General features: G+C 52.9%; 1 protein-coding gene and 1 long non-coding RNA gene across 2 annotated transcripts; both read right to left on the reverse strand.

The window, feature by feature from the left end:
• Window positions 1–2,189: 2,189 nt before the first annotated feature.
• Window positions 2,190–5,685, reverse strand: LOC145536590 (uncharacterized). Its single transcript, XM_081566093.1, has 3 exons — window positions 3,368–5,685; window positions 2,916–3,041; window positions 2,190–2,713 (listed from the first exon to the last, which is right to left on the reverse strand). The coding sequence occupies exons 1-3, from the start codon at window positions 3,663–3,665 to the stop codon at window positions 2,706–2,708; spliced, it is 432 nt and encodes a 143-aa protein (XP_081422219.1). The 5' UTR covers window positions 3,666–5,685; the 3' UTR covers window positions 2,190–2,705.
• Window positions 5,686–6,278: 593 nt separating this feature from the next.
• On the reverse strand, window positions 6,279–10,154 carry LOC145536591 (uncharacterized). Its single transcript, XR_014075916.1, has 5 exons — window positions 9,902–10,154; window positions 9,446–9,622; window positions 7,259–9,118; window positions 6,800–6,928; window positions 6,279–6,620 (listed from the first exon to the last, which is right to left on the reverse strand). It is a non-coding gene; the product is annotated as an uncharacterized LOC145536591 (long non-coding RNA).
• Between the last annotated feature and the right edge of the window lie 3,537 nt (window positions 10,155–13,691).

The following is a 13,691-nucleotide window of genomic DNA, read 5'->3' on the forward strand; positions in this document are numbered from 1 at the left end:
AGTTTTTAAGCCAAAGGGAGAGCTTCTGGGTCTGGGTAACTACCAGATACAGAGGTAGTTTCTGTCTTCAGGCATGGCTGGGCCCAGCATTTTGTCCCGGAGATTTGCCTTCTTGCTCCAACTCCCCCTCTGTCCTTTGCCAGCCTGCCTCCCCTAGAGAATCAAAGTGTCACTGGTTGGATGATATCACCACAGCAGGAGGAATGTGGTCCTCCAATGGCCAGGCCTGAGCCACATGCCCACCCGTGGAATCAAATGTGAAGTCAGCTCTATCACAGTCACAATGGCCTAGAGAAAAGGAAAGGGGCAGTTTTCCAGAGTGACAGCGTACCGGTGCCAAGAGAAGGAAAAGGGACACTGAATTACAAAACCCATCCATGTCCTCGACAGCGGTATAGACTTTGCATCAAATTCATAATCAATTTCCAGTGTTTAAAGGAACGAGACTGGGAACGAATATTTCTTAATCTAACAGTGTGTCCACGCTCAGTCACTCAGTCGTGTCCGACTCTTTGCGACCCCATGGACTGTAGCCCAGCAGGCTCCTCTGTCCATGGGATTTTCCAGGCACGAAGACTGGAGTGGGTTGCCGTTTTCTTCTCCAATTTTATACAGCTCTTAAATATACAATAATATACAATTATAACATACAATATTATACAGCTCTTAAAAAGTACTGCGGATGGCACAGGCTTTGCTGTATCCACCATATGGGCCACTTCTGGGTCAATTCTGGGTGCCCTGTCTGGAAAGGGATGGTCCTTCTCCTTGTAATATAAAGTGCCAATCAACTGTCCAGGTGGATTTTACTACCACTTAAGGGTTCTTGTTTGGCTTCCCAGGTGGTCCAGTGGTCAAGATTCTGCCTGCCAATCCAGGGCACATGGGTTCAGTCCCTGGGCCAGGAATAGCCCACATGCCTGGGGCAGCTAAGCTCGTGTGCCGCAACAACTGAGCGCACCACTGTCTAAAGTCTGTGCTCCTCGACAAGGGAAACCTCTGCAATGAGAAGCCTGAGCACAGCAGTTAGAGAGTAGCCTCTGCTGGCTGCAAGTACAGAAAACCTACACACAGTTAACAAGACGCAGCACAGCCAAAAAAAAAAAGAAAAAAAAATTCATAAATAAAATTTTTAAAAAGAGTCCCTGTTTCCAGCTATAGCCTTCTCGGCCATTGAAGATTTCAGTTAATTAAGTTCCTCCTACACCGAGATCCGCTCTGGTCCTACAGAGTCAATCTTAATAAGTAAGATCCAAAAAGGATCAAACTGTTTCCAAGCAACTTAACAGGATTCCAGAATACAGCTCAAGAAAAGTTTAGGCATAGAAAAATATTAAGCATGCAAGGGAAATTTGATACTGCTTGGCATCCAATCTAAAATTACCAGGAGGCAAAGAAGCAGGAAAATCAAATCCGTTATAACAGAGATCAGCGTGGTGGTGTTCAGTTGCTCAGTCGTGTCTATTTTCAACTCCATGAACTGCGGCAGGCCAGGCTTCCCTGTCCTTCACCATCTCCCAGAACTTGCTCAAACTCACGTCTGGTGTCGTGATGCCATCCAACCATCTCATCTTCTGTCATTCCCTTCTCCTCCTGCCTTCAATATTTCCCAGCATCAGAGTCTTTGCCAGTGAGCTGGCTCTTCATATCAGGTGGCCAAAGTGATGGGAGATCACATTTTAACAGAAATCAGTTAAAATCCATTAATTGGAAAGGAAGAAATAAATGTGCATGCATGTGCCTACAAAACGCTTGTCTAAGAGGGAGTTCCATGGGATCTACAAAAGAGCTATTACAAGTAATCCGTGACTTTAGCAAGGTTTCACGATACAAGGTTACTCTTGAGAGTGCCTTGAACTGCAAGGAGATCAAACTAATCAATCCTAAAGGAAATCAGTCCCGAATATTCATTGGAAGGATGGGTGCTGAAGCCGGAGCGACAACACTTCGGTCAGCAGAAGCCAAAAGCTGACTCACTGGAAAAGACTGTGATGCTGGGAAAGATTTAAGGCAAAAAGAGAAGGGGAGCACAGAAGGTGAGATGGTTAGATAGCACCACCGACTCAAAGGACATGAATTTGAGCCAATTCCAGGAGACAGCGGGGACACAGAGCCTGGTGTGCTACAGTCCATGGGATCGCAAAGACTCACCTGGACACAAAAGACTCAACAACAACAACAACAACAACAACATTCTGGTGTTTTATATATAAATGTAACTGTAAAACTGACAAAATATTCCAAAATCAATACCGAATGGCAGTACACAACTTTCTTATTCTCCCACTTCTTACATTGGCTTCCATTATGTTGTACTCCTTGAATACCTGGATCTCAGAACCTCTCCTCCAACTAAAAGACAAATGCAGTATTAGGAAGCGAACCCTCTAAAAATAAAGTCAGAGGCAGCACAGTAGCTCAGTTTTACTTTCTGCAGTTAACAATCACCAAACAAACGATGTGGACCCTGAGCCCCCAAGCAGCAGCACAGGCACAAGATGAAGCCCCATCAAAGTAATTCAGAAAGCAATGCCCTGGGGAAGGACACTTGAGGCTAGGGCACATAGGCTAGGTTTAAGCCCGTCTTCTCTGCTGAGGCTTAGCAGGAGGAGGGGGCACAAAGTGCTGCAAGGACTGCATCACCATGGAAAGCTGCCCCGCACAGAAGTCGATGGACCTGTGGAGCAGGACAGGGTCTTCAGCAGTCAATCGGCTAAAAGGGAGGGAAAATGAAATTCAAGCTCCTGCCAAGGAGGAGGAAGAGAAGCATGTCCTCCCTCTGTCCCCGCACACCGACAGAGCCCAGAGCACCACACTTCTCCTCTAGGCTTAACCCTCCATTATGGCTCCTCCTGGGCCGAGACTGGCCACCGTCCTCCACTCCCTCCCCAGCCCCGGCCCCCTTTAGAACTTACAGAACCAACATGCAGCCGTTAACATCGAGCTCCCTCCGAAGCGGCCCCGGCAGTTGAGTACGTGGAGTGAGGAAGTGGCGGGCGATGTCCGCCTGTGCGTGCGATGCGAAAAGCACACTGAGGCTGCTGGTGGAGATATGGTTAAGGCACCATCCACATGACTCACGTGGCTTGCACGTCAGGCTCCCTGCTCGTGGAGACTCGCCTTCTCCCACAAGGCCGCCGCCAGATACCCTGGCTATCACTGCCCGACCCTCTGGATCCCTTCAGGTTTCTTTCCGTCACCACCATCCCCTGGCAGCCAGACCACCCCTGACCCATACCCTCCAGCCCCGCAGAGTACCCTCCTCCCACACTTTAGGCCCCGCCACCTGCAACCCCCCAAACTACCCCTAGCGCACACCCCGACCCCTGCGGCCGCCCAGCCCACCGGGGCTCCCAGCATAGGATACCACTGGAGGGCTCGGTTAATCGGAACTCTGGCTCCGGGTGCAGCGTCTCCACCCGGCCCTGGCGCCTGCGGTGCCCCCGGGATCTGTGGCATGGCACCGGCTGCACCACCCGACTCTCCTGCAGCGCTGGGGCCTCTGGGATTAGCCTGGTCACCAGAGCCGCCAGGGACTCCTCGACTGACGGCGTCACCAGGGACAGCTGGGTCGCCAGGGCAATCGTGGCCACCAGCACCACCCTGCACGCCTTGGCCACCACCTGCCGTGCCCGCTGCAGAGGCCACGGCGACTGCGTCTTCATCGGCTGCCCTTGTGGCTCCTCCACCGTGTGCCTCGGACTCCATCTTGAACCCTCTCCCCCACCTCCGCGGCGGGAAAGACTGAACAGTCCCTACAAATACCAGTCCCGGAGTGAGACCTGCAACTCAGCAGAGCGCCCGCGCAAACCCACCCTGGTCCTGCCTCACGATTGGTTCCCACCGACAACGGGTGCCCTGCTGAAGCTTCGCGCATTCACGCACCACGTAGCCCCAACGCGCATGCGCAGACCCATACCCACGAGGTCTGGGCTCTCTTAAGTCAGCCCTGCCTCCGGCCGGGAAACCTGGTAAACGGTTCAGCCGTGAGGCCTCTAGGCGGCGCTCCACCCTTCGGTGTGGGGGCAGCGCCTCAGTGCGCGATGCTCAAACAGACGCTGCCGCCCTCCTCAAGGCGCGTGACTGTTTCCACGCCAAGCCTGCAAACCCCAAGTGAGCCCTGGTCCCTGTGCACCTTCAAGTCTGTGCTGCTGACAGCTTGGCGTCGCTCACAGGTGACCATCCTGCTGAGCGCAGGTCCTTTTCCTTGACTCCCAGAAGGGAGTTGGGCACCCCTGGGTCAGCGCTCGTCTGTCTCTCTGGTGTCTCGCACATAGCTCACATGTCTGTATGTGTGTCTGTGTGCATGATCGCATGAGCGGGTGCATGCCCATGGGCGTGTGTATGGGTGTGCTTGTAAGAGAGAGCGTGTGCACAGATTTATGCACATAGGCATGTGAATGTGCTTATCTGTGTGTGTGCCCGAGAGAGTGCCCTTACACAGGTGCGTGCCCATCAGGTGTGTGCGTGGGTGTGTTTCAGAGAGAGAGCATATGCACAGATTCATGACATAAGCATGTGAGTGTGTCTGTGTGTGGAGGTGCTTGTGCGTGGGCATGTATGTGTGGTCACGAGAGAGCGTGTGGTCAGGGGCGTGCACATGGGTGTGTGTGTGTGTGTGTGTGTGCTTCAAAGAGGCCACGGTTGGGATGCATTCACGTGGGCATATGTCTCTGTGTGCGTGCTTTCAAGGTGCCTTCACATGGGAGTGGGGTGACCCGGCCCTGGAGGCATGATACGAGGGATGCGGAGCATACTGTGCCCGCCCACCTGGGGAGGGAAGCGGGGGGAGGGGGGGGGACTGCTGTCAGACTCACTGGGGATGGCGTGGGGCTGGGCCGCCTGGGGCTCCAGGCACACAGACTGCAGGGACTCCAGGCTGGGGACTTACATCAGGCCCCCCAGAAGCACCGGTGGGACCGGCTGGACTCAAGGGCCGAGGGAAGGGCAATACCCCCTAGGACACCCCCAGTCTCTTGCCCTCTCCTGCTGGCACAACTCTCATGGCTTTCCCTTCCCCAAGAACAATGTCTTGAGGCTATCCAGAGGGCCGGAGGTACCGGGGGACCTCAACTGGAATGTGACCCTGTGTCTACTGGCCTGCTGGTCCACTTCTGTGTCTAGAAGGGGGTCAAGTCAACAGGCAAGGTACAGCCGGGGGAGACCACGGGGCTGGGGCAGCACTGCCTGGGCATGGGGTTCATCTGCCAGGGACCACTGGTGCCACGGGAGGTGACTGCATCAGGGGTTGTACTTCAATCCGGTCCCTGAGCCCCACCCCCTGGCCGGAGAGTCCTCGGCCCCCCCAGCAGACTTCCCTCACCCCCACTGGAAGGGAAGAGCCACCAGCAGTGGCTGACCCTTTCCTGTGTGGGGGGCATCCCTGTCCCACCTTTCCACCCTCCCAGTTTCTGTTGATTCTGGCTCCCAGTCAGTTTTAGGGTGTGCAAAGACCTGGTCTACTGCCTATGTGTGTCCCCTGCTCTGTGGCCAAGAGGACACCAGCGGGGAGCCTGGACATGTCAATGTATGGCAGTAACCGCTGTAATATTGTAAAGTAATTAGCCTCCAATTAAAAAGATAAATTAATTTTTAAAAAAAGCAAGAGAGAAGTAAACAGTTAGGTCAGCATTTCTAATTGTTGGAATATAGTAATACTTTAAGGAAATAACCGTTAATGGAAAGATTTATAAATTCCACTAATTCATTAACCATAGTAATGAAAAACGTGGAAACAACTTACATGTTCCATAATGAGATTATTATTGTTGCTGTTGTTTTTATTTAAAGACCCAATTTTACTTTTTTGGCCACGCCACACGACATGTGGGATCGTAGTTCTGCTGCCAGGGACTGAACCTGCAGCCCTTACACTGGAAGTGCATAGTCTTATCCACCGGACTGCCTGGGAAGTCCCAATAATTACATTATCATGCATCTTATATCTATTCAATAACACATTTCTGAAGAGATTTTAGAAAGTGGAAAAGCTAGTATACTAAATGAAAAAAAATTCAGGAAAAAAATTAAAGCTAAACTTGATAACTTCTACATCACATGCTGTTATGTATTTAATGTGCAAGTACACCTAGAAAATATTCTTAAACGTTGACAGTATTTAGTGCTGAACATAGGGCTCGATTTTCATTTTCTGAAATTGTTTTCAATTCCCTTGTAATTGGAATTCAAACATCTGAATTTCAGTACCTTCCCTCTAACACGAGAACAAAGATAAAAAATGTTTTTAAAATCCAGAAGCGCATTAGCTGAAAAGAAACTGGGGCACAAAAAGTGACTCAGCTTTATTTTCTGCTGTAACAAACACTGAAGCACCCCACTCCTCAAGCAGCAGGGCAACAAAGCAAGTGAACCAACAGAGACCAAAGGCCAGTAAAGGCAAAAACTTAGACTCAAATAACAAAGTGGCGATGCCTCTTAGTTTGAATTCCCTATGCCCCGCCGAGCAGGGGACACAAGGTTAGGCCTCAGCCCCTTTCCTCAGCGAGGTGGGAGCCCAAGGCTCCGAATGTTCCGAATCACCAGGGAAAGCTGATCGAGGAATGGGTTCATGGAAAGTCGGATGAAAGCCAGGTCTTCACAGGTCTTCAGCAGTCCATGTACTAAAAGCAGGGAAAAGAAAATCAGGTTAAAGGGAAGATTGCTCCTGTAGGTCCAGGGTACCAACCCCCCTGCTTATACCAAGCCCCTCAGTGTCTCCATCATAGCACGCTTAAGAGGGAGCTCAGACCACAGCACCTGCCACCCCCCACTTCCCAAGGCAAACTCGTCTGGAACTGACACAAGCAGGTCACTGCCATTCACTGCAAATTCCCTCAGAACCAATCCTTGGTGGCGCTGGGCATCTGGGAGCAGAGATCTGCGAGCCATGTCTGCCTCCAGGGGTGACTGGAAAGGCACTCTGAGTGTGCTGGGAGAGACACGGTTAAGGCACCACCCATTACAGAATTTGCTGATTATCTCGGGCTTCCTCGCACCTCAGAGGCCTGCTTTTACCCCAGGATGCCCATCCTCCTGACCACAACCTGAGACCACCCTGAGCTGCCTCCCTAACCCTTCTGTCCATCTTCCCCACCCTCCAGGCTCCTCAGGCCTTGACAACCTCCTTTGCTGCCAGGCTGCCCAGTCCTGCTGCCCCGGATCGCCCCCGTACTCCCTTCTATCCCTTCCTCAGGCTGCCGGCATGTTTCCCTCCACCACACCACTGACCCCGCCCAGAAAGGCTCCCTGAAAAGGATACAGCACCGCCTCTCCACGTCTAGGCCTTACAGCCAAGGGTGCTACATCTCCAGCGGGTCCTAGGCCACCTGGTGCCCGCTCACCCCGGGGACGAGCTCCAGCGTCTTCCATCACCGCTCTTCCTCTGCCAGGCCCACCCCCGCCTTCTGGGGCCCGGGGACGATCCTCACCTTCAGCGCTGCCTGAACCACTCTGGCAAGGAGGTGCTCTGGAGCTATGCTGGTCATCTCGGCCCTCTGCGCCACCGGCACCACCACCCGACGCCTGCATGGCTGCTGTGCGTCTCCCTCAGACGCCAAATAAGGGGCGGAGAGACTGGGCCGCTCACGAAGTCCCTCCCCTTCTGCGCAAGGACGCCAAAAGTGCGCCTGCGCACACAGCCCAGCCACCCACGGGCTGCTATGGAGACCGTGTGAGGCTGGAGGGACTCGGCTCTGTCACAACGCCACGCTCCTTTCAGGTGCCCCCGATGCGCCTGCGCACACGGGCCCCTCCAGTGCCGGCTCAGATGGCGTGGAATGGAGCCCGCCAAGTGTCCACAGAGACGCCACTGAGACACAAATGCCGACTTTCCCGTCTCATGGCCTAAAGCTAGTTCCACAATGCGACTTTCGTTTCTCCAACGTATGCCACAGAAGGGTCTCACTGGACTAAGGTGGGAGTCGAGGGCAAGGGGCCAAGCCACACCACCCACCCTGGTCCCCTTTTTGCCCAGTCCACATCATAGCTGTGTTCTTTGACCGTAGTGATAGCTAGCACTTCCTATGGTCCAAGCGTTTTTTCAAGTGCTTTCATGTGTTCGTCCATCACGTCCGTTTTCAGACAGTATTGCCATGGCACAGGCCTCCCTTGTGGTTCAGCTGCTAAAGAATCTGCCTGCAGTGTGGGAGACCTGGGTTTGATCTCTGGGTTGGGAAGATCCCCTGGAGAAGGGAAAGGCTACCCACTCCAGTATTCAGGCCTGGAAAATTCCGTGGACTGTATAGTCCATGGGGTCGCAAAGAGTCAGACATGACTGAGCGACTTTCACTTCACTTCACTTCATAAAATGAGAAAATACTCCAAAATTAATACTGAATGGCAGTAAACTACTGTCTTATTCTCCGGCTTCTTACATTGTCTTCACTTATGTTGTACTCCTTGAATATCTGCATCTCAGAACTTCCCCTCCAACCAGAAGACAAATAGAGTATTAAGAAGTGCAGAAGCTAAAACTAGTCAGAGAGGGCACAGTAGCTCAGTTTCATTTTCTGCAGTTAACAATCACCAAACAAAGTATGGTGGACCCCGAACCCCCCAGCAGCAGCACAGGCACAAGATGAAGCAGAAATCAATGCCCTCGGGAAGGACACTTGAGGCTAGGGCACATGCGCTAGATTTAACCCTGACTTTCGTGCAGAGGCTTAGTAGAAAGGGCGGGGGGGGGCGCATAGTGCCGCATGGTCCGCATCACCAGGGAAATCTGCAGACAGAGGGTGATGGACGTCTGGAGCAGGGCATGGTCTTCAGCACTCAATTGGCTAAAATAAGGAGGGAAGATGAAATTCAAGCTCCCGACAAGAAGGAGGAAGTGGAGCATGTCCTTCCTCTGTCCCCGCACACTGACAAGCCCAGAGCACCACATTTCTCCTTTAGGCTTAACCCTCCATTATGGCTCCTCCCGGGCCAAGACGGGCCCTGGCCACTGCCCACCACCCCCTCCCCAGCCTGGGCCCCTGCCCCCTTTAGAACTGACAGAACCAACAAGCAGCCATTAACATTGAGCTCCTTCTGAACTGGCGCTCACAGCGGAGTACTTTGAGACAGGAAGTTGCGGGCGATTTTTGCCTGAGCGAGCGATGCAAAAGGTACGGTGAGAATGCTGGTGGAGATGTGGTTAAGGCACCATCCACATTTCTCATTTTGCCTGTACGTCAAGCTCCCTGCTCACGGAGACCCGCCTTCTCCCACAAGGTCGCCGCTGGACACTTTGGATATCACTGCCCCGACCCTCTGGATCCCTTCAGGTTGCTTTTCCTCACCACCGTGCCCTGGCAGCCAGACCACCCCTGACCCATACCCTTCAGCCCCCCAGAGTATCCTCCTCCTACACTTTAGGCCCCGCTGCCTGCAACCACCCAAACCACCCCTAGCCCACACCCGGAACCCCATGGCCGCCCGGCCCACTGGGGCTCCTGGAATAGGATACAACTGAACTGGTCAGTTACTCAGAACTCTGGCTCTGGGTGCAGTGTCTCTTCCCAACTGTGGTGTCTGAGGTAACCCCAGGATCTGCAGAATGTCACCAACTGCACCACCTGACTCTCCTGCAGCGCTGGGGCCTCTGGGATCACTCAGGTCGCCGGGGTCGCCAGGGACTGTAGGACTGACAGTGTCACCAGGGCCAGCTGGGTCACCAGGGCCATCGCGGCCACCAGCATCACCCAGCACACCTCGGCTGACACGTGCCGTGCCCGCTACAAAGGCCATGGCACCTGCATCTTCATCGGCTGCCCTCGTGGCTCCTCCACCATGTGCCTCGGACTCCATCTTGAACCCCTCTCCCCCTCACTCCGCGTTGGGAAAGACTGAACCCTCCCTATAGAACTGATCCCCGTAGTGCGACATGCAACTCAGCATCGGCAGAGCGCCTGCACAAACACACCCTGGTCCTGCCTCCCGATAGGTTCCCACCAACAGTTGGCTCCCACAGTGGCTGCAGGCTCTCCGGCAATAGGCGCTCCCTGCAGAAGCTTCAAGCGTTCACCCGATGTGTCACCCCAATGAGCCTGCACAGACACACCCACGTGGTCTGGGCCGTCTAAGTCAGCCCTGCCTCAGGCCTGGAAACCTGGTAAACGGCTTAGCCAGGAAGCCGCTGGGTAGCACTCCACCCTTTATTGTGTCCGCAGCTCCTCAGTGCGCATGCTCAAACAGACCCCACCCCACTCCTCAGGGCACGTGCCTGTTTCCCGTCCAAGCCTGCAAACCCCAGTGAGTCCTGGTCCCTGTGCACCTCCAAGACTGCAGTGCTACCAACCTGGCCACGCTCACAGGTGACCATCCTGCTGAGCGCAGGTCCTTGTTATTGACTTCCGGAAGGGAGTCGGGCACCCCTGGGTCAGGGCCGGTCTATCCCTCTGGTGTCCCACACGTAGGTCACATCAGTGCAAATGTATCTGTGTGCGTGAGTGCATGGGCAGGTGCATGCCCATGGGCGTGTGCATGGGTGTGTTTCTGAGAGAGAGCACGTGCACAGGTTCACACGCATAGGCGTGTGCGTGTGTCTGTTTTTGCAGGTGTCTGCACGTGGGCATGTATGTGGGCAGGAGAGCATGTGGTCAGGTGCATGCACGCGGGCGTGTGAGTGTGCATGTGTGTGTGAAAGAGCACGGGTCAGATTAATGCACATGGGTGTCTCCGTGTGTGTGTGCTTGCACAGGTGCCTTCACATGGGAGTGGGGCGACCCGGCTCTGGAGTCCTGAGACTAGGGGTGTAGAGGGGGCTGTGCCTGCCCGCCTGGGGAGGGAAGCGGGGACTTCTGTGGGACTCACTGGGGACGGCGTGGGGCTGGGCCGCCTGGGGGTCCGGGCACACAGACTGCAGGGACTCCAGGCTGGGGACTTACACCTGGCATCCCAGAAGCACCGGTGGTACTGGCTGGATTAAAGGGCTGCAGGAAGGGCAGTGTTCCCCAAGACACCCCCAGTCTCTTGGCCCTCTGCTGACACAACTCTCATGGGCTTTCCCTCCCCAGGAACCAAGTCTTGGGGCTCGAGGTGCCAGGGGCCCTCAACCGGGAGGTGACCCTGTGTCTGCTGACCTTCTGGGCGCTGGTCTACTTCTGTGTCTGGGAGGGGGTATAGTCAACAAGCAAGGTACAGCCGGGGGTGATGGCAGGGCTGGGGCAGCACTGCCTGGGCGTGGGGTGCATATGCCAGGGAACCGCTGGTGCCACAGGAGGTGACTGGATCCGGGCCACTGCCCGAGGAGGAGGCAGATACTTCAATCCGGGCCCCTTGATCTCCACCCCCTGGCCGGATAGGCCTCTGGGCAGCCCGCCAAATCCCAGGCCAGCAGCCTTCCCCCACCCCCAGTGGAAGGATTCGATTTTCCTGCATTATCATGTTAGCTGTAGGAGTTTTGTAGATGACCTTGATCGGATTAAGAAAGTCTGTTTGTAGTCCTAGTTTTCCGACAGTTTTTATCATAGCGGTGGTTGAACGCTGTCAAATGCTTTTTCGGCATCTTGAGAAATGATCGTATGGCTTTTCTCCTGTTTTGTACTTAATATGATGGATAACACTGGTTGATGGGTTTTTTAATGCATAACCAATCTTTCATTCTTGGGATAGATCTCGTTTGGTCATAAGGCTGTATATGTCGCCGGATTAAATTTGATAACATTTCATATTTTGTGCTTAGCTTAATGAAGGATATTAGCCTGCGGTTCTCTTTTCTTGCAATATCATCATATGGCTTTGGTGTTCTGTTAAGACTGGCCTCGGAAAATGATTTGAGAAGTGTTTCCCCTCCTCTGCTTTCTGAAAGAATTTGTATAGGATTGGTGATATTTCTCCTTTAAATATTTCATAGCGTTCCCTAGTTAAGTCACGTGGGCCTGGAGTTTTCTGTTCCGTATCTTTGATCGATTTAGGGATATTTAGGTTTCCCACTTCCTTCTTGAGTTAGTTTTGGGAATTTGTGTCATTCAAGGAATTTGTTATTTTCATCTACATTGGCAAACGTATTCGCAGACATTGTTCCTAATGTGCTGTGGTTGCTTGCACAATCCTGTCCGTCGCTGCGCGACCCCGTGGACCGTGGCCTGCCGGGTTCCTCTGTCCACAGGTATTGTCCAGGCCAGAATACTGGAGGGGGGTTCCCATGCCCTCCTTCAGGGGATCTCTCCAACCCAGGGATCGAACCCAGGTCTCCTGCATTGCAGGCGGATTCTTGACCTTCTGAGCCACTAGGGAAGCCCAAGAATACTGGAGTGGCTAGCCTATCCCTTCTCCAGGGGATCTTCCCAACCCAGGAGTGTAACTGGGGTCTCCTGCATTGCCAGTGGATTCTTTGCCAGCTGAGCTACCAGGGAAGCCCTTAAACCACCTGGTCTGTGGTATTTTATTATTATTCTGTTATGCCATGCTACGCGGACAAATGGGCTTCCAAGGTGGCTCAGTGGTAAAATAATCTGCCTGCCAAGCAGTAGATGTGAGTTCAGTCCTTGGTTCGGGAAGATCCCCTGAAGAAGGAAATGGCAACCCACTCCAGTATGCTTGCCTGGAAAACCCCACGGACACAGACAGAGGAGCCTGGTGGGCTACAGTTCATTGGGTTGCAAAAGAGTTGGGCACAGTTTAGCGACTAAACAACAAGCTGACAAATTCAGGGTAGGCAGGACAAAAGTGGACACTTTCATACCCACCTGGTTCGAGTCAAATCGATGCAACCGTTTTGGAGGGCATGGGGATATGTATAAAACATATTTGGGAATATGTGTAAAACATTTCAAAAAGAGATTACTTTTTCACCCAACAACCTTCCGTTTTAGCTCAGAATTATTGTACATAGTGTGCTGGTGGTAGTGGTCTGGTCACTCAGTCATGTCCGACTCTTGCAACTCCACAGACCGTAGCCCAGCAGGCTCCTCTGCCCATGGGATTTCTCAGGCAAGAATACTGGCGTGGTTTGCCATTTCCTTGTCCACATAATATGTTACACAAAAGCAAATGTACCAGGATGTCCATTTCAGCATTGTTTGTAATACTGAAAAACTGCAAACAGCCTAAAGGCCTAGTTACAAGAGACTGGTGAAAATAACTATGGATTACACATTCTGAGGGATATTAGACAGCTCTTACAAGTACTGCGGATGGCACAGGCTTTGCTGTATCCACCATATGGCCCACTTCTGGGTCAATTCTGGGTGCCCTGTCTGGAAAGGGATGGTCCTTCTCCTTATGCCCTTCCACCAGCTGCCCCTTGCAGTGTCCCTCTCCTCCTTTGACTTGTCTCTTTTTCAACCATGATATGAGTTGATGAGCAAGCAGCTAATCGCTTAACAAGAAAAGAGGCCTGTTTCTACCTTGAAGTAATAAATAAGGGCCAAGTCTTCAGACCGCATTAGTTACGTAAGAAAGAAAAGTATGATCCTTCAATTCACGAAGGGTCCAGCCTTGCTATTGCAAGTGAAAAATGAGTGGAACGAAAACGACCAAAATTGCCACTTTAGTTTTTAAGCCAAAGGGAGAGCTTCTGGGTCTGGGTAACTACCAGATACAGAGGTAGTTTCTGTCTTCAGGCATGGCTGGGCCCAGCATTTTGTCCCGGAGATTTGCCTTCTTGCTCCAACTCCCCCTCTGTCCTTTGCCAGCCTGCCTCCCCTAGAGAATCAAAGTGTCACTGGTTGGATGATATCACCACAGCAGGAGGAATGTGGTCCTCCAAT

Source organism: Giraffa tippelskirchi, chromosome X, assembly GCF_054371585.1.
Source record: "Giraffa tippelskirchi isolate mGirTip1 chromosome X, T2T-mGirTip1v1.2.pri, whole genome shotgun sequence".
Taxonomy (NCBI): Eukaryota; Metazoa; Chordata; class Mammalia; order Artiodactyla; family Giraffidae; genus Giraffa; species Giraffa tippelskirchi.

What these genes read in the sequence shown, in the direction of transcription:
- LOC145536590 (XM_081566093.1), bottom strand. Translation starts at nt 3,665, where the DNA reads ATGAAGACGCAGTCGCCGTGGCCTCTGCAGCGGGCACGGCAGGTGGTG. An exon ending in ATTAACCGAGCCCTCCAGTG is followed by an intron (nt 3,042 to 3,367) that starts GTATCCTATGCT and finishes TATCTCCACCAG; the next exon opens with CAGCCTCAGTGTGCTTTTCG.